This window comes from Hevea brasiliensis, chromosome 15 (assembly GCF_030052815.1).
Source record: "Hevea brasiliensis isolate MT/VB/25A 57/8 chromosome 15, ASM3005281v1, whole genome shotgun sequence".
In the NCBI taxonomy this organism is placed as follows: domain Eukaryota; kingdom Viridiplantae; phylum Streptophyta; class Magnoliopsida; order Malpighiales; family Euphorbiaceae; genus Hevea; species Hevea brasiliensis.
The window spans coordinates 61,036,449-61,063,287 of NC_079507.1; the positions used below are offsets into that span (position 1 = coordinate 61,036,449).

At 30.8% G+C, this 26,839-nt stretch overlaps 2 protein-coding genes and 1 non-coding gene across 3 annotated transcripts; 2 read left to right on the forward strand and 1 right to left on the reverse strand.

Moving 5' to 3' along the window:
- Positions 1-2,044: 2,044 nt before the first annotated feature.
- Positions 2,045-2,151, forward strand: LOC131174200 (small nucleolar RNA R71). The gene has a single exon (XR_009144448.1). It is a non-coding gene; the product is annotated as a small nucleolar RNA R71 (small nucleolar RNA).
- A 4,709-nt stretch (positions 2,152-6,860) lies between these two features.
- Positions 6,861-9,346, reverse strand: LOC110641497 (bidirectional sugar transporter SWEET2a). Its single transcript, XM_021793232.2, has 7 exons — positions 9,195-9,346; positions 8,582-8,618; positions 8,265-8,481; positions 8,016-8,174; positions 7,807-7,926; positions 7,527-7,665; positions 6,861-7,282 (listed from the first exon to the last, which is right to left on the reverse strand). Exons 1-6 carry the CDS (start codon positions 9,253-9,255, stop codon positions 7,552-7,554), a joined length of 708 nt encoding a protein of 235 aa, XP_021648924.2. The 5' UTR covers positions 9,256-9,346; the 3' UTR covers positions 6,861-7,282; positions 7,527-7,551.
- Positions 9,347-13,186: 3,840 nt separating this feature from the next.
- Positions 13,187-19,895, forward strand: LOC110644735 (exonuclease 1). Its single transcript, XM_058136801.1, has 15 exons — positions 13,187-13,531; positions 14,319-14,438; positions 15,095-15,218; positions 15,331-15,468; positions 15,604-15,813; positions 15,953-16,127; positions 16,226-16,299; positions 16,659-16,782; positions 17,335-17,525; positions 17,618-17,672; positions 17,766-18,283; positions 18,369-18,420; positions 18,942-19,161; positions 19,241-19,394; positions 19,619-19,895. The coding sequence occupies exons 1-14, from the start codon at positions 13,371-13,373 to the stop codon at positions 19,329-19,331; spliced, it is 2,253 nt and encodes a 750-aa protein (XP_057992784.1). The 5' UTR covers positions 13,187-13,370; the 3' UTR covers positions 19,332-19,394; positions 19,619-19,895.
- Positions 19,896-26,839: the final 6,944 nt, after the last annotated feature.

Below are 26,839 nucleotides of genomic sequence, written 5' to 3' on the forward strand. Positions count from 1 at the left end.
CTCTGTTTCCAATAGGTGCTTCAATGAATCAATACTTCATTTTCTTTCCATCACATGAGAAGATCCTTGTTGCTTTATCTAAAAATCCAACCATTTATTTCTTGACGACCTTTGGTGCATCTTTTTCTTTGAGAGATGGTTGCTTGACCTCATTTTTCTCCACTTGCTCAACTTGAAAGATTGGTGCCATAGGACAAGGTGGATTAGTATTCAAATGTTGTGCAAATGCAACCTCTTTTGGATTTTCATCATTGATACTCCCTTTATGGATAAGACAACTTTCAAAAGAAACCTTCGGATAGCTCTTTCTAAAGTGCTCTTTTACTAACTCATCAACTATATCAATTCTCAAACAAGAGTTTACAGCTTCATGTTGCTTCTTTTTATCATTGCCAATGTTGAAGACTAACTGATCCTCTCCGACTCTAAGAGTAAGCTTTTCACCTTTCACGTCAATCAAAGCACCAGTTGTAGCCAGGAAAGGCCTCCCCAAAATGATTGGCATATGAGAATCCTCTTCCATGTCCAAAATGACCAAGTCAACTGGGATGTAAAATTTTCCAACCTTCAGTGGTATATTTTCCAAGATCCTTACGATATTTAATTGATCCATGCACAATCAAGAGAAATGTGGGTTGGCTTAAGATCTCCCATGTTAAGCTTCTCATAGATGGAGAGGGGCATAAGGCTTACACTAGCCCTTAAATCACATAAAGCTTTTACAGAACATGACTCCCCAATGTGGCATGGAATTGAAAAACCCCCTGGATCCTTGAGCTTTGGAGGAAGTTTTCTTTGGAGGATGGCACTGCATTCCTCAGTTAAGGCTACAGTCTCATAATCTTCAAGTCTTCTTTTGTTTGAGAGAATTTCTTTCAAAAACTTAGCATAAGAAGGCATTTGGGATAGAGCATCAATAAAAGGCACATTTATATATAGCTTCTTCAAAACCTCTAAGAACTTTCCTAATTGCTTATCAAGCTTGGCTTTTTGAAATCTTTGTGGAAAGGGAAGTTGTGGCTTGTAAGGCTCTGGAGGTATATACTTCTCTTCGTTCTCTTCAATTTTCTCTTTACATTTTTCTGCACTTTCTTTCTCACTTTTACTCTCATCAGTTTCTTTCTCATTTTCTCTCTTCTCACTATTTTCACTTTTCTCATTTTTTTCACTCTTCTCATTATTTACAACTTTTCCACTTCTTAAAGTAATAGCTTGACACTGCTCTCTTGGGTTTTTCGGTTAACTTGGAAGTTTTCCAAAAGACTTGGTACCTGAGGAAGATGCTTGTTGTGCAATCTGATTTTCCAATATTCTGTTTTGTGTTTGCATCTGTTCTAGCCTTACTTTCATCTCTCTCATCTCTTCATCATGCTTAGTTTGGTTAGCAATAATCTGTTGTAATAAAGCTTCTGTGGTGGAACTTTGTTCTTGCTGTTTTGGTGGAGGTGCAGGATTCATGTTTCTCTGCTGAAAATTAGGCAATGGTTGCCTATTTTGCTGATATGGAATTCCTTGTTGCTGTTGTGGTTGAAGATTCTGATTTGGAACTTGATTTTGCTGATTTCCCCATGAAAAGTTGGGATGATTCCTCCAAGTTGGATTATAAGTTTGAGAGTAAGGATTCCTCATTTGTTTGTTTCCATAATTACCAACATATGCAGCTTGCTCTCCATAGTCTACTCCACAGCTGGTAGTTCTTTCTGCATAAGCAACTTGTTATGAACTTCCAGATGATGATGATAAACTAACCAACATACTTAAATCTTCCATCTTCTTAGCCAAGACATTTGTAAGTGCATCAAACTTTGCATTAATCATGTTGAATGGATCAAGGTCATACATTCCAGCAGCTTGCCTCTTTTAAGATGGACCTGATCCTCTTGGACTACTCCAAAGATGAGTATTCTTTGCAATTTTCTCCAATAGCTCATAAGCTTCATCTTCATGTTTCATAATAAATTCTCCTCCTGTTTGAGCATCAATAATCCCTCTAATTGCAGGAGTAATATTCGTGTAAAAATTCTGATTTATCATCCATTTTGGAATGGCATGATGTGGGCATTGTCTCTCTAATTCCTTCCACCTCATCCATGACTCATAAAGAGTTTCATCTTCTCTTGGTCTGAAAGCTGTCATTTGATTCCTCAATTCTTGAGTTTTTCCAGGTGGAAAATATTGTGCAAGAAATGCATCAGTGAGTTGCTCCCAATTTGTGATGGAGTTGTGAGGTAAAGAGTCAAGCCAATCCAATGCTCTATCTTTCAAAGAGAATAGGAATAGCTTCAATCTTGCTGCATCATCAGATATTCTAGGTTATTTTTGCATATCACAAATCATAGCAAACTTCTTTAGATGTGTGTGTGGATTTTCAGAAGGATGTCCCCCGAATTGGGAATTTTGAATCATTTGAAGAACTCCAAAATCCATCTTGTAACTATTTGCATCAATTCTTGGTCTTGCTATACTTTCTCTCAAGTCATCAAAACGAGGAAAAGCATGATCCATCATACTTCCCCTAGGCACATTAGCATTTACAACCTCTTCTCCTTGGGCTACATTTTCATTGTTTCGATCATTTCCAGCATTACCTCCATCAATTCTTATTCTTCATCTGCCATGTCTGCTTCTAATTCAGTTTCTCTCAAGGCTTCTTTCCTTTTTCTAGTTTCTTTCTTGTTGGCTTTACAAAATTTCTCAATTTCAGGATAAAACAATAAGGATGTGTCACTTGTGCTTCTAGCTCTTCTCATAAAAGATTAAAAGTACCTGAAAAAAAAAAAGAACAAACAAACACAAAATGAAAAGATAATAAAGATAAAACTATAAACAACTAAAATAATCAAGAATTCAATCTTAAACAAACAACTCCCCGGCAACGGCGCCAAAAACTTGATGTGGCCCAACCGCAAGTGCACGGGTCGTACAAGTAATATAGAAAATATATTGTTCCCACGAGGAGTTGTGTTAATGATTGAATTTTTTATATAAAAAGTTGACTACATTGAACTAATTTTGAAATTAAAGCAATAAATTGATGGGTATTGGAGTGTGAATTTTATGTGTGTGAGATTATAGTTTATTCAACAATGTAATGATTAAACTAAATTTGCATCAAATTAAAATAAGCAAATTCAAATATGGCAAGATTTAAATTGACAAGTAATTAAATTCAATTAGAAATTAACAATGATAAAAAGGCGATTGCGGAGTTCGGGAGTTCATATTCAAGCTATTTTGGGATTTTAAATTGGTTATCCAATCTTATGGAACTTACGGGTTTTAAGGAGATTAATTCTTAAATCCTTTGAATACCCTTTCGAGTGAGACAAAAAGTACCTTGATCAATATAATCCTACTTTCGTGGAGTAGAGTTAATTAAGACTCATTAAGTTCTTTAATTAATCTGTAAATCCTCTTAATCCTTAGTCTATTTCTAGATTTAAGTTAATTAAGTTCAATTTCTTGATTATCTATCACAAGGTTTTCTCCTTTCGGTGCCTCAACCATGGATTAAGAACATCACTTAATGGGATCCTACACTAAGCATGTCATTAAGCACACAAGAAATGAATAAAACTCATTAAGACCACAAAATATGGATTACCCAATCAAAATCCGTAAAATATTTCAAATATTACATCCCTTACTCCATAATCTAATTAAAACTACTCACTATCCATAATATTTACAAGATATTCTGAGTTAATATGGAAATAAAGCTTTAATCTAAGTTAAGAAACAAGAAACCCAATACTAGAAAGGTAGGAAAAATGTAAGAAAAGAAAGAAATCTCCAAATCTGGTTAGAAATGGTGTGGGAAATGATTGTGACTCTTCAGCTGCTGCCTGCACCTTTCCCTTTTCTTCCTCTCTTTTTTCTTTTCTTCTAAAATGGGATATGGGGCTATTTATAACTTTTTCTGACATGGAGCCCTAAAATGATGTGTTTGAGGTGAGATTTTCTGAGGAAATCTTCTGCCAGCTCATTAATGAAGTCTTTGTATGACTGCATAAGTGGACTGCATAAGTCATGCAGTCCCTTATGTAGTTTTCGGCTGGTTTCTGGCTCTCTTATGCGAAACTACATGACCAAGCACATAAGTTATGCACAATTCTGTGAGGCTGCATAAGGGAGGCACGAATCTGCATAAGTTATGCGGCAACTTATGCACAATTCGGCAGGTATTGGAACAGTGTTTATTCTCCTTATGCAGATCTGCATAACTTATGCGGCAAGTTATGCGCAATCTGGCCAATGCATACTTCAACTTTGAAACTTGTTTTTGACATCTTTGGCTGCAGAAATCATTCCTCAAAAGTAAAATTTCTTTTTAGTCCTTCAAAAACACCATTTTTCCTACAAAACAAAGTAAAAATTACAAATTAATCCAAAATTGACAATTATGAAAAACTAACTAAATAACTAATGAAATTAGCTAAAAGTGACTAATAATCAAATAAAATGGCTATGAAATTAAACCTAAATGATTATGCAAAATGTATGCATCAATTATCATAAACTAAAATTAGGGGAGCCCAGCTCAACCCTGTTACATCATTTACAAATTATTTAAAACTCATAAAAATTTTTCATTTGTTAATACAAAACTTAAATTCATGCAGTTCCTGACAGGATTAATGCTACTACTAGCACATGCGGAGTTCTAAATTATAAATTTAGATAATAATAATAATAATACAGTTAAGTAATTTTTTCATAACCTGCGAGGAAATGAACAGGTTATTTTGAAAAAGGTCTCCTCCTGTAGCCTGAAAAAATATGGTGAACAGGAGTAAGTGTTCGACTAAGAGAGTAACATACCAATTTTAAGTACAATTTCTATAGCTATCTAAAGCTAATGCATCCTAAAGAGTGGAATGCAACACTATCAAAATTTTCATACACATCACATCATAACAGCAAAAAGGCAATTTGGAGCACTCATACACACAACACTGTTCAAACAGTACATATATGAGAGCTGATCCCCTATACAGCTCTCTTAATCCAACCTCTGCCAGCGAGTATCTCTCAAGCCGGACTTTCGCTTAATAAACCAAATGTGGGGTCCCAATGAGTGTCTCTCAAGCTGTGTCTACCCCGACTTATCCATAAAGGACCGGGTCCCAGTGAGTGTCTCTCAAGCCGTGTCTACCCGTCCTATCCATATCCAATACCATACCACACACACGCCAATGCACGCACACTGCTCCAAATTACCACAAACAACATCCATGACGATTCATCAATTAAGAATGCAATATAAAATATGCCTAGTGTTTAACTATATAGATACATATTTATAAGTGATGCATGGGTATGCTTGAATATATAATAATATCGAAATTATAATTAAAATTAATATTTTACTCACAGACTTAAATTGATGTCACTGTGGCGGCTGAGCGGAGGAGGAAGGCTGTCCTGGCTCACCTGACAATTTCATTACAATTATTTAATACATTTGACTCAATACAAACTAAGAAAAGACCAAATATGTCCTAAGTAGTGCCGAAAATCCGGCAGAGTCTCTCCTATATCTAGGACCTACCCAACCTACAAAAAGATTCAAATAACACTTCTAAATTCTCAATTTCCACAATCACATCTTATCAACATCATATGGCCCCTCCTGAACCCTTCAAATCAGAAAATAGTCATAAACTTAAAAAATTACGTTTTAGTCCCTATAATTGACATTTCATAAAAATTCACTCCGACAAGTTTTAAAAATTCTAATTTTTTTTAACTTATAATTACACTTTTAGTCCCTCAACTTTTTAGAGGTTTACAATTAGGTCCAAAATTATTTTATTTATAATTTAAAAATTTTGAATTATTACAATGTCCTTCATTTTGCTATTGAGTTTAATGTAATTCTCTATCAATTTGTTAATGTAAAATTTTCAATTTAAAGGCGAGCCTCAAGGAGAGGACACCCATCACAATGGCCAATCACAAAATGACCCTCATTTGAGGTTGAGAAAGTAGTTAAAGTCGGGAGTTTTGAGAATAATTGTCTAGGCCAGGAAGTTGTCGTGCCGAGGGCAACGGTAGTAGATAAAGTGGGTTCGGGGCTGTTGGAGTTGGACGACATTCTGGTTCAAGTGCAAAATAAGGAAGGATTTAGATAGTTTTGAAAGGGAAAAGGTTTAGAGAGAAAATGAAAGAGAGAAAAGAAAAGGAAGGGAGATGCAAAAGTACTGCTAGATTCAAGCTAATGATCCTAGACACAATTTGCAATAAGAAAACTAAAATTCCAGCGAAAGAATTAATAAAGGTAGAAAGTAGAGAGACAGATAGAGAAAAGGGGTTCTTGGCAAATCCCAGAAATCGTCCTAATCTGAGGATAAGTCGGAGAAATGATTCAACTCAGCTGTAATGGTGCTGAATTATTGAGCTTTTTTAACTGACGTGTAGTGGCTTCATTAGTTTGAACAAGTGAGGTGGCATACAGGGAATATATAATAATTTCCCCACAATCAGAACTTGCTGCGCATGAACATTAAGATTCAGACATTTCTTCAGACAATCGAGTCAAAGAAATTCACTTCAAAAGTTCCATTAGTTGAGAGACGATCATCTGGAGCAGGAACTAGCAATGGCCATTATTTCTCAGTTTCATTGGTTGGGTTTTCTATGGGAATTATTCTCCGAAAATTCCCAAGAAGAACACCAATGTTCTCCACAACAAAAACACACTCCAAAAGGGTGTCCCAATCCGCTGCCTTGCATATCTCAACAAGCCTGAGATTCCAGTGCTTGTATATGGATCTATAGCTACAAGTGTCAATGTAATAATATGACATAATCCGACCTTGAAACTTTTATGTAATAGACAGACAGACAGACAGATACAATGGGATCAAACATTATAAATTCTCAAACTTCAAATCTGTAGTACAAAACAACTAACGACTATTAGGATTGCTAATTACAAATAAACAAAACAATCAATGTGAGCAGTACTGCAGCAGCATGAAATTGGAAATGATGGTGTAATAACACGCTTGCCATGGCATTATCAAAGAGTACAGTGGGTTACTGCTGTAATAGATGAGTAGTTGTCATCAATAGAACCCGCCCATTTGGAACAACCAAGAAAAATTTGCTGTCTTGCTATCACTCCTCTTATTTTCTTCCTCTCTTGCAAATAAGAGTGCATCGAGTATTATCAGAATCCATTGATTATTTAATAACAATAATCTACTTTACTGATCATGCAGCAGCATATATCTGTCGGAATGTTGCAACTTGAAATCACTAGATCAGAATCAAACTCCTGCAAAATAAACAATCTAGCGTAAATACAGATACCATTTTTCATAGAGATGTGTTATGAACTAGGCTGCTAAATGGAATTAGCTAGGTAGACGTTTATACACAGCTGAAGTTGATATCACATCTTTTAGCTTGAATTGCAGCTAACAGCAATTACCACGTTTATTGTTGCAGAATACATCTCAGTTAAGGATCATGGGTTTGATACCCAGTCCTTGCATCTGGAAGAATAAAAATAAAATTACCATGTATTATTGCCAAGGGATGTGCTCAGGCATATTGGGCTATCAAGGGTTCTCTCGAGTCTTCGCCATATTCGCTGCTATAATATGAGTACAAAACCAATTGACATATCCCCAAAATTGTTCCAATTCCATTTGGGACCTGAATCCAGGACAAAAACAAGTACAAGAAAAGGGGGAAAAAAAATCAGAACCCCTTGTTCCTCGCATTCACAACATATTAAGACACATAAATCTCAAAATTGACTAAATTCGTTCTGCATTAATTAGACATGATACTTACATAAATGAAAGGATCAAACTTCAACATTCCATATGCAAAGAAAGAGAGACTCATCGCGAAGGTTGCAAGAGAGAGATAGAAAGGCATGTACTCAACACTCCTTGTCTTCATCACCAAATTCTGGAACACAAATAAAAATAAAGTCATAAAAAAGAAGCAAATAAGCAATCTGCATTGGAAAAATGTGGGAATGTTTTAGATGAACTTACGATGACACAAAGAGGAGAAGCAAACATGGAAATGAGAGAAAAAACACTTAGATATCCAACAAATGTCTGCCGATCATGAGAGTGAAAAAAATTCAAGCTCACAAAGACTATCACTGCAAATACTGCAAGAACTGCAACCAGTAGTCCTGACATCTTTAGCTGCATGAAGCATTCAAAAAAGAACGAAGCGATCATTATTCAAAATGCAAAAATGGGCAAGTGCAGGCAAAAATTTAGAGGCAAGATTACCTTTTTAGCTTTATCAGCATAACATATGAAGATACTTATGTAGATCAATTGAAAAATTGCCCCAATTGAATTGACTGTTGCAACTAATATGACACCAGGTGATACGATGGGCATGCCATACCAGAGGCAGATCAAGCAGTTCAAGAAGGCATATACATAAGGCAATCCTGAGAACTGTTCTGTTGATTGGCTTCTGATAATTCTCCTAAATGTTGGTCTGGAAAAGAAAGAAAAAAAAAGGGACAATATTTAGCTTTTGTAAATAGGCAATTTTCATTCTGGCTCTTTACATCAGCTAAATGATAATAACAACTTACATGGGTGATAAAAATAGCACAAAAGCAAATATATTCCCTGAAATTAAGCATCAGAGATTAGAATAGACCATATATTCAGATAAGCAGGAAAGGCAATAACATTTTATCATTTGATGAAACTTTAGTAAATTTTCTGGGCAAATTTGTATGATACTTGAGACATCAGACGTAACTGATGGTATGATTTTAGCATTACATTCCTCTTCTCAGTACGTCATTGAAACAGAAAAGAAAAAAAAAAGGAGGGAAAAGAAGAAGAAGAAGAACAGTCTTGTTGTATCTAATTTATTTCTCCATTTTCTAGCAGACATGTAGAGGAAAAGGGCAAGAATTTTCCTGTTTAAACATTTCAATTCTGAATGAAAAAGCTGTAATTAAAAAGTTCTCATACCCCAACATAATAATCTTTGAACGGCATCAGAAATACTAAATTACCAACAGAAGGAGGGAAATCACGAAAAACCTTGACAAGATTGAGATAGAAATCCATAAGCTTCATAAAAAACAATAAAAACATTCATTTGGTTCATTTATATTTGAAGGCAAAAACAAGACCAGAAATTGAACCTAACAAGGAAGCCGAGGGAAGGAAATAGACGTGTTAGCTAGTTACCAGCAATTCCAGCTGCATCACTGCAACCAGAGAAAACAGAAGATAACCCAGTTGAAATCATCTATCATACAATCTACAGAGTTCTCAAAGGACCAAAAATCAATTCTCTTTCTGTCTCTCTTTGTGTCTTCCTCTTTGTACCTTTATACAAAAACATTGCCTGAGAAGTTGGCTCTTTTTCATATTTCTTTTTTTTTTTTTAATGGAACTGTACTGTGTTTGGCCCATTTTGTCACAGAAAGATAATCATGAAGTTTTCCTGCCTATCGTATAAGCACTCAACTACAAAACGATAAGAAGATTGTAACGTTCAACTGTAGCCATGCCATGGATTTTTCTGCTTTTTATCTTATTTTTGCTTTCCCACTTGAAGGACAACCTCATGTTGATGAGAGAAAATAAAATATCATCAAGTGGCCCATATACGGTGCCTAATTTTCTGGTTCAAAGACAGTTCAAGTGGACTCTCTGCTGCCTGAAAAAAATCAATACAATTAAGAGGGATCCATTACTTTGCAATATTTGCATGTGTATCTTATGGTACAATGATCCGAAATTTAGACCTACAATTTCATTTTTCTTGTCTCTTCTCATAACTTCTTTTTCAGTACTTTACCTTAACGTGTCTCAAAGTTTGTGGTGAGGAAGCTGAATTATATCAATATGTGTCCCACTCAATAACACGGTTATTAATCAATAGTGAGCATCAATTGTGAATTTGTAAATTAATCATTTGATTATAAGGTGTTTTATAAGTAATCAAGTTCATAAAAAAGGTCTAATTTAGTTTAATAAAATGATTTAAAAATATATTATTTTCTTGACTTTTTAATCTCAAATTCTCACTCTCTCAATTTCTACTTAAAAATATAACAAAAGTAATCCACATAAGTTTTGCTTTAACATTTAAATCACTTTTAATTTTTAAAATTTGTATTATTATAGATGAATTAACCTAATATATAACAGGACTTAATTGAAGGAAGCAATTTGCTTCATGAATGGTTGAAACTCAAACACGGGAGCCCATTGGATATTTGGAATTAGATGGCTGCCATTGATTACTACGCTGCAGACCATTATTTTTTAAGCAATTTGTCTCACGTGTGCTTATAATATCCGTCATTGGATTACTTCGTAATTTCATCCAACGGTTCCTATTTCGATGCACACACATGGATATTCGCATAGAATCTTTCTTTTTTTTAACATAATCTCTCCTATTTTTAAAAGATAAGATAGAAATTAAACATATGATTTATGTGCTGACTCAGACATCAGAAGAGCCAAATTTTGGAAAGCGAACTTCCATCTTCAAATTCCGACAAAAAAAGCTTCCATCTTCCAAAAATAGACCTTCTACACACACCCACACAAAACTGATAAAATTGATAAAAAAAATAAAATTTTTAAATTTAAAATTAAAAATTTTAAATTAAAATTGATAAAAAATTAAAAATAAATTAAATTTAACTACCCTAATAAATACATAGTAGAATTGAGCTTTAATTCATATGCACAATATACAATATTTAAAATTTATTTTAAATACAGTCATTTCTATATTTGTAAATTAAATCCTCCGGAATCAATTAGCAGAAGAGCTATGAACTTAGGAAGCTCTTTCTAAAGAATAGGAGAAACATAAAAACAAGCAACCTGAGCAAGAGCATAAGAGAGAATAAAATCTCACTCTGACCAATCTCTTATATATGAGATCCTATCTTTTGTTCTTATCAATTAAACTAATCTCATCCGATTGTAATAACTTTATTTATTAAACCCTATCGTCTTTACAACTAATTATTTTAGTAGGACTATGCCATTATGAATTTGAGTTTTAATCATTTAATTAAAATTTCATCATTATTAAAAATAAATTATCATTATTAACATGTTATCATCTGTTTGATATTACTGTTGAAATTATTGTTCAGAAAATCATATTTTTAAATATATTAATTAAAAAATATTAAAAAAATAATTTAAAATTAAATTTGATAAATTTTAGTAATAAAAATATTAAAATAATAAAACAGTTTTTTTCAAATTATTTTTTTCAACAGTATCTAAAATGATGTTTGTATTTAGAAAAACAGTTTCAACCCTCTGACCGCAATGTTAAATAGACAATAAATTGATTAATTTGAGAATCAGATTTTAATCCCATTTAATTCAAACATTAAATCATGACATGTGAAAAATCGATTAGAACTGATTTATATTTGATTGATTAAACAACCAATCAACTGTAGTTCAGTCGGATTTAAACTGATTTTCTAGTTCAATTAATCAGCTGAATGTTCAATAAAAATAGGTTTAACCGGCTTTTGGTAGGTGTTGAGCATAACATCAGGCAGCGTATATTTGAAATCGCTTGAGCCACTCCACAATCTTGGTACTTTGCTTGCAATATATATATATATATATATATATATATATATATATATATATATATATATATATATATATATATATATATATATATACACGCGCACACAATCAACTTAATTATTACATAAACTATTCCTTTTATTAATTTAAATTATATTTTATTAACTAAAAATAATAAATATTATTTTGAAATGGAAAATTTCTCAATTTTACCCCTTATAATCTAAGTTATTAAAAATATAAATAATTTTTTATAATAAAATATTAACTTAAATGATTGAATTAATATTCACTTAAATTATTGAATTTTCTTTTCTCATCATCATTATTATTATACACCAACAAAATATAATTATTATTTTGGATGATATTGGGTAGAATATATATGGAATTTAGGATAACTCCATTATATATGTAATATTTAAATTTATCTTAAATTTGATTAAAAATATTTTTTCTTATTATGTCCGTTCTAAACTTTCTTATTATTACTTGCATATTATTTAAACAGTCCAAATTCAATATTTTTTGTATAATTTTATTGAAGTTTTAATTATAAAGGAAATCCGCGAATAGAACATCTAATTATAAATTTAAAATATTAAAATTATAATAAAAAAATTTATAAATTTTAAAATAAATAAATAAAATAGTATTAAAATTTCATTTCAAATATTAATTTTATAAAATAAATCATAAATAAATAATAAATACAATTAACAATAAATTAAACAAACAACATGTTATAAATGTGATATAATAGATAAAAGTATTTGCAATTATTCACTGCCCATTACTCATTTAATTAAATGAATTCAGGTTATAGGTATATAGAGATATTGAATCCGAACCACGATAAGTATAAAATTTCAAACTTGAATCCATCCATCCCATGTTAAAAATTACTTAAATCTCTCTTATTAATATTCAAACGGGTTGAATATCTATAAAAAGATTAGATTACCACCCTTATTTATAATGGATAATAATGTATATTTTTATTAATAACATTAAAAATTATTAAAAATTTATTTAATTTTAAATTAAACACTCAATTAAATCACTGCTCCATTAATAATTAATACCATATTTGGTGTAACAACCATGCTTATTTCCACCAAAAATAATTAATCAATGCTTGCAAATTTTTTTTTTTTATTTATCATTAATTATATAAAAGGTTATACAATAATAACAATGACTATATCACCAATGATTATTTAATTTAGTGATTACCATCCATAACAAGCAATTCTATACTAGTCCTGTAAAGCATATGAGGGAAGTGAATATATATTTTATAAAATTTAACTTCTTTGATATTGTTTTACATCATAAATTCAAAAATAATAAAAAATATATACCATTCTTGTTGATCTTATTTAGAAGTTTATATAAATTGAATGAGCTAAAATTATAATTTTATGTAATAATTATAATAAATTTACATAGTCATAATAACAAAATAGAATAATATTAAACATAAATTAAAAATAAATAAAATATAGAATTATAAAATCTAAGCCTTATGAAATTGAAGTCCAACACATATAATGACCTAATGACCCACTAATTAGTAATTACTCAAAAGAAAAAAGTTCCCGCCAACGCTAATCTTTTGGCGCATCCTCATTACTCTCTCCATCCCTCCCTAAAATGAATTTGATGACAACACAACATTAGGGCACCGGTCTGGTCTGGTCTCCACCGGAGTTCAAGACTTGAAGCCCCAACATTCGTCATCAGGTTCAGAACACGGCGGCTCGTGGAAGAGGACGAAGAATGGGAATACAAGGCCTTTTGCCTCTTTTGAAGTCGATAATGGTGCCTATCCACATCAGGGACTTAGACGGCTGTTTTGTTGCCGTTGATACGTACTCTTGGCTCCATAAAGGTGCCTTGTCTTGCAGTACTCAGCTATGCAAAGGATTACCCACTTCCAGGTCCCTCTCTTCCTCTTTATCTAATGTATGGATGCTTGTGGATATGCGCGATTCAATGAAGCAAATCTGCTCGATTTTAGTGGGTTTTTTTTTTTTTAATATCGTCTTTTCGTACATGCACACACCATGTTGCATACATGCTGAAAATTGTAAAAATTTCATACACATTGATGCAATGGGCATTCTTGTTTTCATGGATTTATGCTTTGGGCAATGCTAATGGGGATCGAAAGATACGTGTTTCAATACATCTTTGCCATTATGTGAGAGAAAATTTTGATGATTTCCCAATTTGGGGGAGTGGGTTTTTGCGTGCTAGTGACTATATTCAATTTCTATAATTGCATTGTCATCTGCAAATCACAGGCCGCAACAATTTTATGTCTTTTGCTATGGGTATTCTCACTCTAAACTCATGGTTTTGCGGGGTGATCAGATGTGAAAAACTGTATTCCGTAGGAAATTTTATTAGTTCTATTGGAAACAAAAGGTGAAAGTTCCATGGCTACATAAATCTCAATTTCTTTGCTTTTTTCCTCTTGGTTTCCTGGAAATCAGTTGGAGTACATCAGAATTAGTAATTCAATTTTTCTGATATTCCTTAATGTTTCATAATTTGACAAAATGACAATGAATTTATCTTATCTAACTGCTGTTAGGTAATAAAAATGTATTTATACTGTGGTCAACACATACCAAGGAAGAATAGAAGGCTAAAGGCAGTATGCTTTTCCCATTTGTTATGGACGTACATTCTCATATGATGCGTTTTTGTCTCGTTTCTTAGGCACATTGAATATTGCATGCACAGAGTAAATTTATTGCGGCATTATGGTGTTAAACCTATTCTTGTCTTTGATGGTGGTCTTCTGCCAATGAAGATTGAACAAGAGAACAAGCGTGCAAGGTATGCTAAATGTCTTTCAAAATCTTAAATTTTCTATTGAATTATTATTGCACATCTTACATGTCCTACTGTATCAAATATTGAATCAACTCAAGGTACACACAACTCTTTTGAGGATGTCATTCCAACAGCTTGGTTAGCTAAAAAGATAATTAAAAAAAATCGTTTTTGGGTGTTATAAGATGACAGTCAAGTAGCTTTACAGGTTAAAATTAAATATAAAATGTCTCCTAAATCTTCTTGTCAACATTTGCTGCTTTTTAGATCTGAAGGCATCAATGCTTGATACATATGTGTTTGTGATACATTGTTGTAACATGGTATGGAGAAATATTTCCAGCTCTACCTCTAGCTCTTTATTTTCATCTTTACTTTCTGATGAGGTATTTGAGCACTTCAATCAAACACTTATCAAGAAAAAGCTTCCTGATCGCTGCTTTTTATTGCCTTGTTTCTTGAGCAGTTTCCTTTGCTAAAATATTTGATTGGCTGACCTCAGAAAATGAGAAAGGTGGAGAGTTGTGCTGCTTGTCACCCTTAATTTGACATGTTTCTGCTTAGATAGTTATATCCAATGTGTGTAGTCCAGAATGTGGGATTATGAAACACATGCTCTTATGCTAATTAATAGAGGTTGTATGCCCTACAAAATGCAGAGCAAGGAGGGAGAATCTTGCACGTGCTATTGAGCATGAATCAAATGGAAATTCTGCTGCAGCTTATGAATGCTACCAGAAGGCTGTTGATATTTCACCTTCAATTGCTCATGAACTAATCCAGGTAGGAATGACACATCATGGTAGACTGATTCCTGATCTTATCTGCTTCTAAATTTTCAGGTCTTTGTTCTAGGCAATTTAACTTCTTCTATTATTGTGGTTGAATGTGGAAGATCTTAAAGCAGGAGAATGTTTCTTATGTTGTGGCTCCTTATGAGGCTGATGCCCAAATGACCTTCTTGGCAGTAAGCAAACAAGTTGATGCGGTCATCACTGAGGACTCTGATCTTGTACCATTTGGTTGTCCCAGAGTGAGTTCTCTATTGGTTGATTATCCTAAACTCCTAACATTGCTGTTATATTTATGTTAAATTTTGCACTCTTTTTCCACTCTTGTGTTAAACTCTTTTACTGAGATGCTTTAATAATCTTTTTTCCTAATCCAGATTATCTTCAAGATGGACAAGTATGGACAAGGTGTAGAGTTCCACTATTCAAGACTTAAGCTGAACAAGGAGCTAAGTTTTGCAGGATTCACCCATGAAATGCTTCTTCAAATGTGCATCCTGAGTGGTTGTGATTATTTACAGTCATTGCCAGGAATGGGACTTAAAAGGGCTCATGCTCTAATTAAAAAATTCAAAAGTTATGAAAAGGTGAGTTTCATTGTGAATACTCTTAACAAAATCTTACCCCTGTCTGTGAAGATTTCCAAATTACTTTGCAATATAGTTATGTACAATAAATATATAATGTACAATAAATATATAGCAATTGATGATTGGTTCCTTTTAGGTAATCAAGCACCTGAGATATAGCACAGCTTCTGTTCCTCCTCTTTATGAAGAGTCTTTCCAGAAGGCAATATGGACCTTCATGCATCAAAGGGTTTATGACCCTACAACCGAAGATATTGTACATTTATCTGTCATATCTGATAATCTTGGTGATGATTTTGACTTCTTAGGCCCATATCCTTTAGCTAGTGCTTATCTCTGTGGTCTTATTATCTGTTCATATCTGTTCCAATTTATTGACATACTTTGTCTCATACCTTAACCTGAATTACAACGATACCACAACACATAGCTAAAGGAATAGCGAAAGGTGATCTGGATCCATTTACCCAAATGCCATTCAAGGTAACTTTGTGTGTGTTTATATATTTCTTCTCCACCTCCCTCCAAAAAAAAAAAAAAGAATTTGATGAGTGTCGGCTTTTCCTTTTGTATAATATGCATTAGGCAAACTAGTTTTATTACGATTATGCTCAAATTATCATTTTATTAAGGTTTTACTGAAAGTGAAATGAAGGCTTGGATGCTTTTCAAGTTTTTTTGAATCAGCTAACAGTTTTCATAGTCTGTGGCTATGCTGTTGGGTATTTACTTGTTTTATGGCACAGGTTAATCATGTGAACACATAAGCCAAACAACACTTCGTTTAAAGTCTTTCCTTTGGTCTACTGTTTCTTGAATTTACTATTTTGCCGCACTAACAGGGAGAAAATGCTAGTTCTGGAGTGGTGCTTAACAGAATGTCTGAATGCAAAAATTTTAAACCTGAAAGTGGAAGGAAAAAGCTAGATTTACCTGTGCAGAAGAATGTTCTAACCAAGTACTTCTGTATCCGTTCAAATTCATTAGCTTTGACCTTACGATTCTGGTTTTTAAATTTAGCTACATGTCATACAAGTTTATTTGACAGTTGAGACAACTTGCTTTCTTATTACAACTGCATGTTTTTGCAATTGTCATGCCCTATTATGGTTGCTTGTTGCTTTTCTGGAATCAGAATGGAAGAAAAATGTTTGTGGGAGAATCAATTGGCATACAAGAATAATCCAGGAATAACTGTAATGCAACATATTGTGGTGTTCTATTAGCTGTTTGTGATGTTCCTATGTAGAAAGGTCTGGAATTGAGGACCAATTCGGTGCCAGCATTCCTTGAATTCAAGGACCTGGCAGAAAAGAACATAGTATTTGAGGATGTAATTTTAAAGAGGGATGAAGCATACACACATCTGCAAGTGTGTGGTAATGCATACAAAAATTTGAGCTAGTGGTGAGTTGAGGGCCGTAGATCTCTTCCATATTCTTACTCATTTGAGTTATTGCTTTTCTCATAGTTTCTATGTGTTGCTTTTTCTTTCAAATTTTCCTTAATGCCCATAAGGCGTTGCATCTCTTGAAGCAAAGAGAGAATTCAGGGCTCCTCGAACTTCACCTATAAATTCAAGTCCAGTAGATAATTCTCACAGTCCCAAGGAATATTGCAGATTAAAGAGTGCATCTAGTAGTATGCACTGCTCTTCAGAATCCCCACTTGACTCTGAAAATGGGGGAAGCACCCCACCCAATGACACAGTGAGTAATAATGCCAGGAGTTATGATAACTTTCAGTTATTACTTTGTTGTAGTCTTCTGGTCTTATAAAATTAGTAAAATTCCTCTTGTAGGTGGAAAGTGGGTTTGCTGCTGAAGTTCTTGAATTTTCAGAGTCTCCAACTCTTGGTAAGGATATAGCCTCTTCAAATAGGTCTGCAAATTCAGTTGAGTTATGTTAATATAGATTACTTACCTCACTGTATATTTCTGACACCCAAGGCATGTCTAATGAGGAGGAGAGTACCAAAAATACATTGCTCCAACAATTTGGGCATTCAATGCATAAAACTTGTGAAGCATTACTAAAGGAGTGTGATTGCAAGAATGTTCAAATGCCAAATGCAGTTGAAGACAAAAGAACGGAGAACAAAAAGGTCATTGTACAGAGTTCTTATTTTAATCACAAATCAAAAAACAAGAGTGATGAAGATGATAAACAAGAAAAACTCTTAGTCAAGGATGATGTTGCAAGTGATCCATTTGACAGTGTCATTCTTAAGAGTACTTACAAGACAAGAGCAGCAAAGAATAAGGTCGTCGTAAGGAGCTCTTATTTTCAGCACAAGTCAGTAAACAAGAATGATCAGGTGAATGAACAATTTCAAAGGCTCTTAGTCAAGGATGATGCAGCAATGGATAATGAAATGAATGATGATATCATTCTTGAAAGTGCTTCTTCTGATAATAATGGCATCACCATGAAAAGAAAGACATCTCCAAATGACACTGTTCTAAGAGTAAGTGCTCTACTTTTTGCTTCTTTTTACTTTTACACCTATCTTTCTGGTATTTGAACCTTTTTAGTGCTTTTAACTGCTTCAGGAGAATATGAAACCCAAGCGTCTTCATGCAGATGGATCACTTTTTGAGAATGGTATGTCTAATTTAAACAGTTATTGTTGAACTCTGTCTTGGCAAGTAAATAATTTTTTTTTGAATTCTTAGTTCTCTTTCATTAAATTGAAATTTTGTTACTTTGCAGCTCAATAAACTATTTATGTACCTTATTAATGATTTTTAGGTCATTTTTAATTTATATTTTGAGGGTGAGTCTTGATGCAATGGTAAGGTTGTTCCTTTATGACCATGAAGGTCATGGGTTTGAGTCATGAAAACAGTCTCTCTGCAAAAAGCTGGGGGACGATTGCGTGCAGTAGATGATCCTCCCTCAACCCTTGCAAAGAGGGAAGCCTCATGCACCGAGAAATCCCTTACTTGATTTATAAGACGTTTCACTCGCCTTTGTTGCTTTACATATGAAGAATTTCTTTTATCATGGGTGTTCCTTAAGAAATGATCTCTAAGCTGCATCAAGTTTAATGGTGCTGCTGGATAGTCATCCACCATTTTTGGGCAGAAGAGTAAAAAATCTGATTTGCATTTCTTTTCCTTTAGGTTGCTGTCCTCGTAATCTTGACGAAACATATGTGGAACAAAAGACAGAAGGAAAGTTTGGATCTAATATTTCACATATAGACCATTACTCTGACATAGCGGAGAAATCAATGGAGAGATTTGTTTCAGTCATATCATCATTTAGATTCTCCTCATCTGGTTCTCGTGCTAGTGGTCTTCGTGCCCCTCTAAAAGATATTCGAAACACATGTAACAGTAGGTAATATGTTTAAACCTGATGCCGAATTTGTGTTGTGGCTGCATATCTAAATCCTTAACTTGGTCTCTACTGATTTCAGGTCAAATGCTGATGTGGATTTTAGCCATTATGCTTATACACCAACCAACAATAAGCGTCAGAAGACTGGCATAGCATTGCGCAGATGCTGATTGGCTGAGAGTCGTAACTGATTTCATTAGCAGGATCTCTGGATTCTATTTTTCTTTTAGAATGTAAGTATTAACTTTTCAGTTTTTTACAGCTGTTTTTTATGATAACTTTGTCCTTCCCACTATAGGATGGGATTTGTTCAAATAATCCAAGGATAGTTTAACAAGATAAGGTTTACTTAAGGAAAATGACCTTTATATATATATATATATATATATACACACACACACACATTAGATGAGTGTTGCTGTAGTTATTGCTAATATTGACATTTCATCTTATCTAGGGCCAAGTTTATTCAAAATTCATTTTTGGATTACTTGAGGCATTTAGTTGCTCTGCCAGTTGTACAAGTGATGTTCCTCATATTCCTGTAAGTTGAGATGTTACATTTTGATTCTTTATACTTTGATTTTCATTTATGTGGAACTCCTTTGATTGCACAATGTCCCAATGAATCTGATTTTTGTATTATTAATTTGCTATTGCTTACGATCTAATAACCCGGAGATGGATTTGAAACTTAAGAATCAATCTTAAAAGAATTTTACTTTATTGATGAATGCCAGTCTAATTCCAGCACGTTTCTATTGGTTGTTTGACCATGCGTGTTACATTCATGAAGAGTAAGAAAGATACACATCGTCCAAATTACCAATATTCAATTCTATGTGAATAGTAAAGGGATGGATGGCCTTCTCGAGAATCCAGATTGCCCATGAGTTCGTATTGTCTTTGGGTTTGGTGTGTGTGAGTCCAATCTTTGAATGATACATAACATTCTGAGGCTGAAGCCTCTGCAAAGGTTTCATAGGATCTTACTAGCCCAACCCCTATACAACGAATCGTAACATTTGCAAAAGTATATCCCATATGGCTTGATCTAATGGCTGAAAGTATATCATTCACCTGCCAAAGCTAAATTCGAGTTTCTACTTCCTCAAAAACAGAAAAAAATCTAAAATATAAAACCCACCTACCCAAGTCCTATTATTAGATTTTGGAGCATGGTTTTTTCCCCTCAGTGGTTAAATTGCATATCATGATTTATTCCCCTTTTCTCAACTCGTTATATTAAGAGTTAAGGAAATTTGAACTTAGATTTCTCGTTTGAATGATTTAAGAGTCTATTGGCTATTTTATACATCTAGGTAAATTTCAACAAAGTTTGCTGGCCATTCTGCTTCTAAATCCTTTCTGGATATTGAGGGAAATTCTTGGTCAGATCATATAATTATTGACATTGATCTTTAAAAAACTTGAGGTGTTATGGATAAAGTCAAGTTTGGTTATGAAGAAAATCCATTTCCCCTTAGAAAACTATCATCCTTGTTTTTAAAGAAACAGGGACAGAAGGAATTATTGATGGTAAGGTTGGAATTTTCATGTCAATTCCTAGATAGTCTTGCCCTTATTAGTACAATCACGCAATGTAACTATTGATGCTTCTTTTTTCTTCACAAGCTCTACTTGTAATCAGAAATTGGTTTCCCTTCTTGATTTGACAAAACCTTGGATGGCAATTTCACAATACGAAGAAAAAACAAAGAAAAAAAGGACAAAAAACAGAAAAATTTCTGATCTCTAATAGTAATAGTCTATGATTGAATAAAGGGTAGAGCTATACATAAGATAGGCGTTAGTGTAGTGGTAAAGCTGTATAAGATTGAGGCCTTCAAGTCATACTATTTTTAGTTATTGTTATGTTTTATTATTTATTTTTATATTTGTAAATGTTTTTAACCTTAGTCAATTTCATTTGTAATTAAGATAATTAATTATGATATATCTTGTACTCCTATTTCTGATTAAAAAAGATAAACTGTAAATATCAAACTTGAACAGTTCAGTCAAGATAAGATCATTTTGCATTATAAAACTTTAGAAGCATGTATGCATTATATGATTAATGGATAAGGCAGATGCTGAAACTCATGATGGGAAGCTAGTTTTGATTTTTGAATAATGGGATTTAGAATCATTCATTGATTAAATATAGTAATATGGTCAATTTTGTTTTTGTAATTTTTCGAATGTCATAATCAACTTCCTAACCCTAATGTGGAAGAAAGTAATTCTTACCGACACGCATCTCTGTGTTTTAAATCATTTTCTTGCATTGACTTTATCATTATATATAACATATGACTTTCATCTCATTTTCTTCTTTAATTAGGGTGATGATTACATTAACCCATTAGCATTTGCAGCATAGCATGATAATCCTTCTAGACTTCTTGTGATTTCTGGAAACTAATTTGTGGGTTTGTTTTCAATTTTTTTTTTTTTATAAAAATATAAAATTAAAGAATTGTGAAAACAATAGGCTGAAAGTGTTGCATTTGTCCCTTTGTGTGCTATTTCAGAATATGATATGGATATGTAGGGTTCTAAATTAAAGCATCTGTTGGCACATGATTATGCTCACACCATTAACGTTTTCATGGTGTTACATGATAAATGACACTTTTAAGCATTTTATTAATCATACTGAAATAATGCAAGATTATTTAATAAAAAAAAAAAGAAAAAAGAGTATGATTACATTGTGAATTATCTTTAACAAATCACAGTAGTTGCTTTACACTTCGTTTGGATAGCAAAATATGGGAAAGGATAAAACAAATAGATTAGTGATATTCCTCATTCAAAAGTTTTATAAAGAAAAAAACAAAGGAGATAAAAAGGGAATTAATTATCATTTTAAACTTCACTTTACTCTTTCTTTAAAAATTAATAGAATATAGTTATTCCTTAAAAAATATATATGTATTTTTTTAAATATGATTATTATTCAAATAATTTTAATGAATCATTTATTTATTATTTCATTTATTAATTCTTTTTTAAGCCTATGCCAAAAATTAATAATTAAATTCAATTACCCATTTTATTTTTATTACACAATTTAATTAATTTTTCCATTTTTTAAGAATCTCTGGATGAGATACAGTCCACGTCCTTTGTTGATATGAGCTGACAATGCGGTCTTTTTCTGACAAGTACTTGTTGTAAAACACGTGGCAGCGAATCATTTATCAGCCTCTCGTACTGCACGTGGCCTGGGTGTATGCTGATTATTATTTTTTTTTAGAAGGATTGTGAAAGTGACATTGTTATAACACAGAACTGACCTGGTAGATTGACTTAGAAATCCACACATAAAATTGGATCCTTTTTTTATTATTATTGAATTAGACATTAAGTTGATCCGTAAAAATTTAGATAATTTGGTAGTTGAATCCGTAATTCATTGTCTCAATAACCAATGACCCAATTAATTTAAAAAATTTTAATAAATTTTTTTTTAAGAAAATCAATGTTATTAATATTTTGATATTTAAAAATTTATACTTATATTTAGATTATTAAACCATCATTATTTTATTTAAAATAATATAAGAAATTTAAAATAATATGTTTGTTTTATTTTTAATATATAGTTAATATTTCATAATTATTAAGAAGATAATTATTTATTTATAAAATTATTTTTAATTTATAAATTAATTATAAGTTCTGAAAATAAAAAATATTTAAAATTTAAATATTTTTAATATTTTTATATATAAAATTATTATTAAGATTTATATAGAAATAACTCGATAAATGTTGAAATATTGATTAAAAAATAAATTTTACTTAATTAAACTTATTTAATTATATTAACAAGTATAATATTAAATTAATATATATTTAATTAATTTTTAATGATTTATTGATTGAATCCCTGATTCATTAATTAAACTAGTGTCTCATTGATTTGATTCTTCAACTGAGTTAAGTTTCAGACCGGATTTAATAACTATACTTATTGATATGCTTTTTAACTATTAGATGAAATTGAATTAGCATCTTATACTTATCATTAAAAATATTTTTAGTATAAATATATGATCATTAAAAATTACTAGTTACGAAATAGTATATATAAGCAGATGAAGAGTATTTTTGATAATATTAATATTCTTCTAGATAGATAAAAATTTAAAAAGCTCTAATAAAATATAGAAATGTGATAAATTTTTTTAAGTAAAATTTATATTTCAAATTATATAGTAAGCTATTTATGTACCATAAATAATGCAATTTCTTATTTTCCATAACATTTTTTTTTTGTAAATCAAATGTTGAAAGCAAGGATAAAATTAGTTAAACATGTCATTTTTTTCACATTAATTAATTAATTACCATACGCACAAATGAAAATAACGAGATTATATATAATGTCAACAAACACTTGGAATCACTTTTTTTTTTTTTCCTTTTAAAAAGGATGAATCACTATCTTAATTATAATTAATTAAAAAATGTAATTTTTTTTAACCTTTACATATTAATTAAATGAATATAAGCTCAAATTTTTTACTAGAAAATGATTATTAATACGCTTAAATTAAAGATTTACACCTACACTACACGTTATGGAAATTAATATTAATAATCAAATGAGCGCATGAAAGTCATTGTATAAGCAAAAGAAATGTTCAAAAAGAATACTGTTAATCTTGATTAGCTCTACTAATTAATTATTCCTTCCAAACAAATTAAGTTATGTACAATCTTCAAGTTAATATATTAAAAAAAATAATAAGAACTTTATTAATATATAATATGATAATAAGGAGGTAGGATTATATATTTTTAAAACCTAGCTGGCGTAAATCAAGATGCATCCCTAAATTCCGGTGTCATCTCCTAATTGGTTGGAGACCCAATAGATCCCTCTAGCAAATTTGTAGACTCTCAATCTCTTAAAATATACATATATATGTTTACACTTTGAATTTTGATTTTATTGATTCCATCGCCATCAGTAACATGTTTGAAATCTCTTAAGAAATAAGGTTCAATTTATCGCTTACACTTATTGAAAAGACTCAATTTAACTCAATTTTAATTTTTGATTTAATTTAATTTATAAATTTTAATTTATGTTTAAATTAGTCTAATTAATTAATGTGTGTTATTTTTTAATATTTAATTATTTTTAAATATTATTATTTAAATAAAAAATAAAAATATTATTTTTATTATTCAATATTATTAATAAAACTGAAAATATAAAAAAAATATCTTTATATTTTAATATAATTAATTAAAATTTTAATTATTTAAATAAAAATATAATTTTTATATTTCATTATTTTAATTTAAAATTAAAAAATTATAATTAAATAAAACTAAAAATATAAAAATATTATTTTTTTCATATTATTAATTAATATTAAAAAAGTAAAATATAAAAAGAATTAATTATAGTTAATTAATTAAGATAAAAAAATAATAAACTAAATAATTAACTTTAAAAATATTTAAAAATTATAAAAAAGGTAACTCATGCATTAAAGTAGTGAGTGAGTTACACCTTCCTTAAAATTGAGTTAAATTAAACATAAATTAAAAAATTTAAATTAAATTAAATTAATAATTAAAAATAAATTAAATTGACTTTATTCCAAGAAAAATTAGTTAGATTAATCTTTATTTCAACTCCCTTAATATGATTGGACGCGCAGAGTGAAATCATTGGAGGAGCCTCATCATGAACTCATCAATCATATGTTGAACAAAACAAAACTCAATATTTTAACAAATCTACTCCTTGTCTTAATTACTCACACAAAAACTCAGAATAATACCATCTTACAATGAGAAAGCTAAAATATATTTTATATATAATACGTTGCAGGCCCAGCAGGGTGCGTGATTCCGAATAGGTTCATTATTATTATTTTATTATATTTAATACAAAATCAATTTTATTTTTTATTTTAAATTATTAATTATCTAAATAAAGTTTAAATATTTTTATTAATAGTATTTTTTAATTCTTAGTAAATTTAAAAATTAAAATAGTTTTTAATAATAAAATTTATTTGAAAATATGACCAATTAATTAAAAATACATAAATTTAAAAATATGAGTAATTAATAAAAAAAAATACTCTAAACATTTTTTTCAATTTTATTTAAATTTTAATTTGATTAATTTTATCAATATCGTAAAGTTAGCGCTATTTTAAAACTATATTTTTTTCCATATCAGCAATTTAAAAAAAAAACTATAAATCTATAATAAATAAAGTGGTTGTTATACTTAATAGAATTAAAACTTTAAATTCTTTATTTCAACATTATTTAGAGATTTAGTGATAGATATAAAATTGTTAAAAGTTATTGGTTACGAAATAATATAAATAAGCCTCTCATTGCTAAAAGTATTAGTTATATATATTTTATCGCTTTAGATACTTTTTATTGATATTTTTATAAATTATATAAATAAAAAAAGGTATTTTTAATAATATTAATATTCTTTATCCTTCTCCCTCTATATAAATTATAGATAGATAAAAATTTAAAAAATTCAAATAAAATATAGAAATCTAATAATTTTTTTAAGTAAAATTTATATTTCAAATTATATAGTAAGCTATTTATGTACCACAAGTAATGATGCAATTATGCAGTTTATCTTATTTTCCATAACATTTTTTTTTTTTGTAAATAAAATGTTGAAAGCAAGGATAAAATTAGTTAAACATGTCATTTTTTACTAGAAAATGATATAAAGTTCAAATTAATACAATTAAATTCAAGATTTACACCTACACTACACGTTATGGAAATTAATGTTAATAATCAAATGAGTGTATGAAACTCATTGTATAAGCAAAAGAAATGTTCAAGAAGAATACTATTAATCTTGATTAGCTCTACTAATTAATAATTCCTTCCCAACAAATTAAGTTAGGTACAATCTTCAAGTTAATATAAATATATAAATAAAAAAGAAATTTACTAATATATATAATATGATACGGACGTAGGATTATCTATTTTTAAAGCCTAGTTGGCGCAAATCAAGAGGTATCCCTAAATTCCGCTGTCATCGCCTAATGGTTGGATACCCAAGAGATCCCCCTAGCAAATTTGCAGACTCTCAATCTCCAAAAAAAAAAAAAAAAAAAATTATATGTACAAATTTGTAGACTCTCAATCTCTAAATTAAGACAAATTTGTAGGCACATTGTGAAATCATTAGAGGAGCCTCATCAATCATATGTTGAAGAAAACAAAACTCAATATCTTAACAAATCTACTCCTCATCTTAATTACTCATACAAAAACTCAGAAAAATACCATCTTATAATAAGAAGGGTAAAATATATTTTATACATAATATGTTGCAGGCCAGCCCAGCAGGGTACGTGATTCCTAATAGATTCATTATTATTATTATTATAACAAAATAAAAAGTTCTCAAATGAATTAAATTAATAAAAATTTACAAAATCATTAGAGAATTTGTTAATGGTAAGATCATCGAAATGCGAACCCTGTGCATGAAACCCATTTTTAAGCTAAATATCATCTGGAATGAAGAGTGAAGACAAAATCTCCAACACATTATTGACGTTACGACAATTCACATTCTGGCTACCTTGCTAGCTGTCTGTATAATTAAGCTGCTGCATTATTTAATTCATACAATAAATTAAAA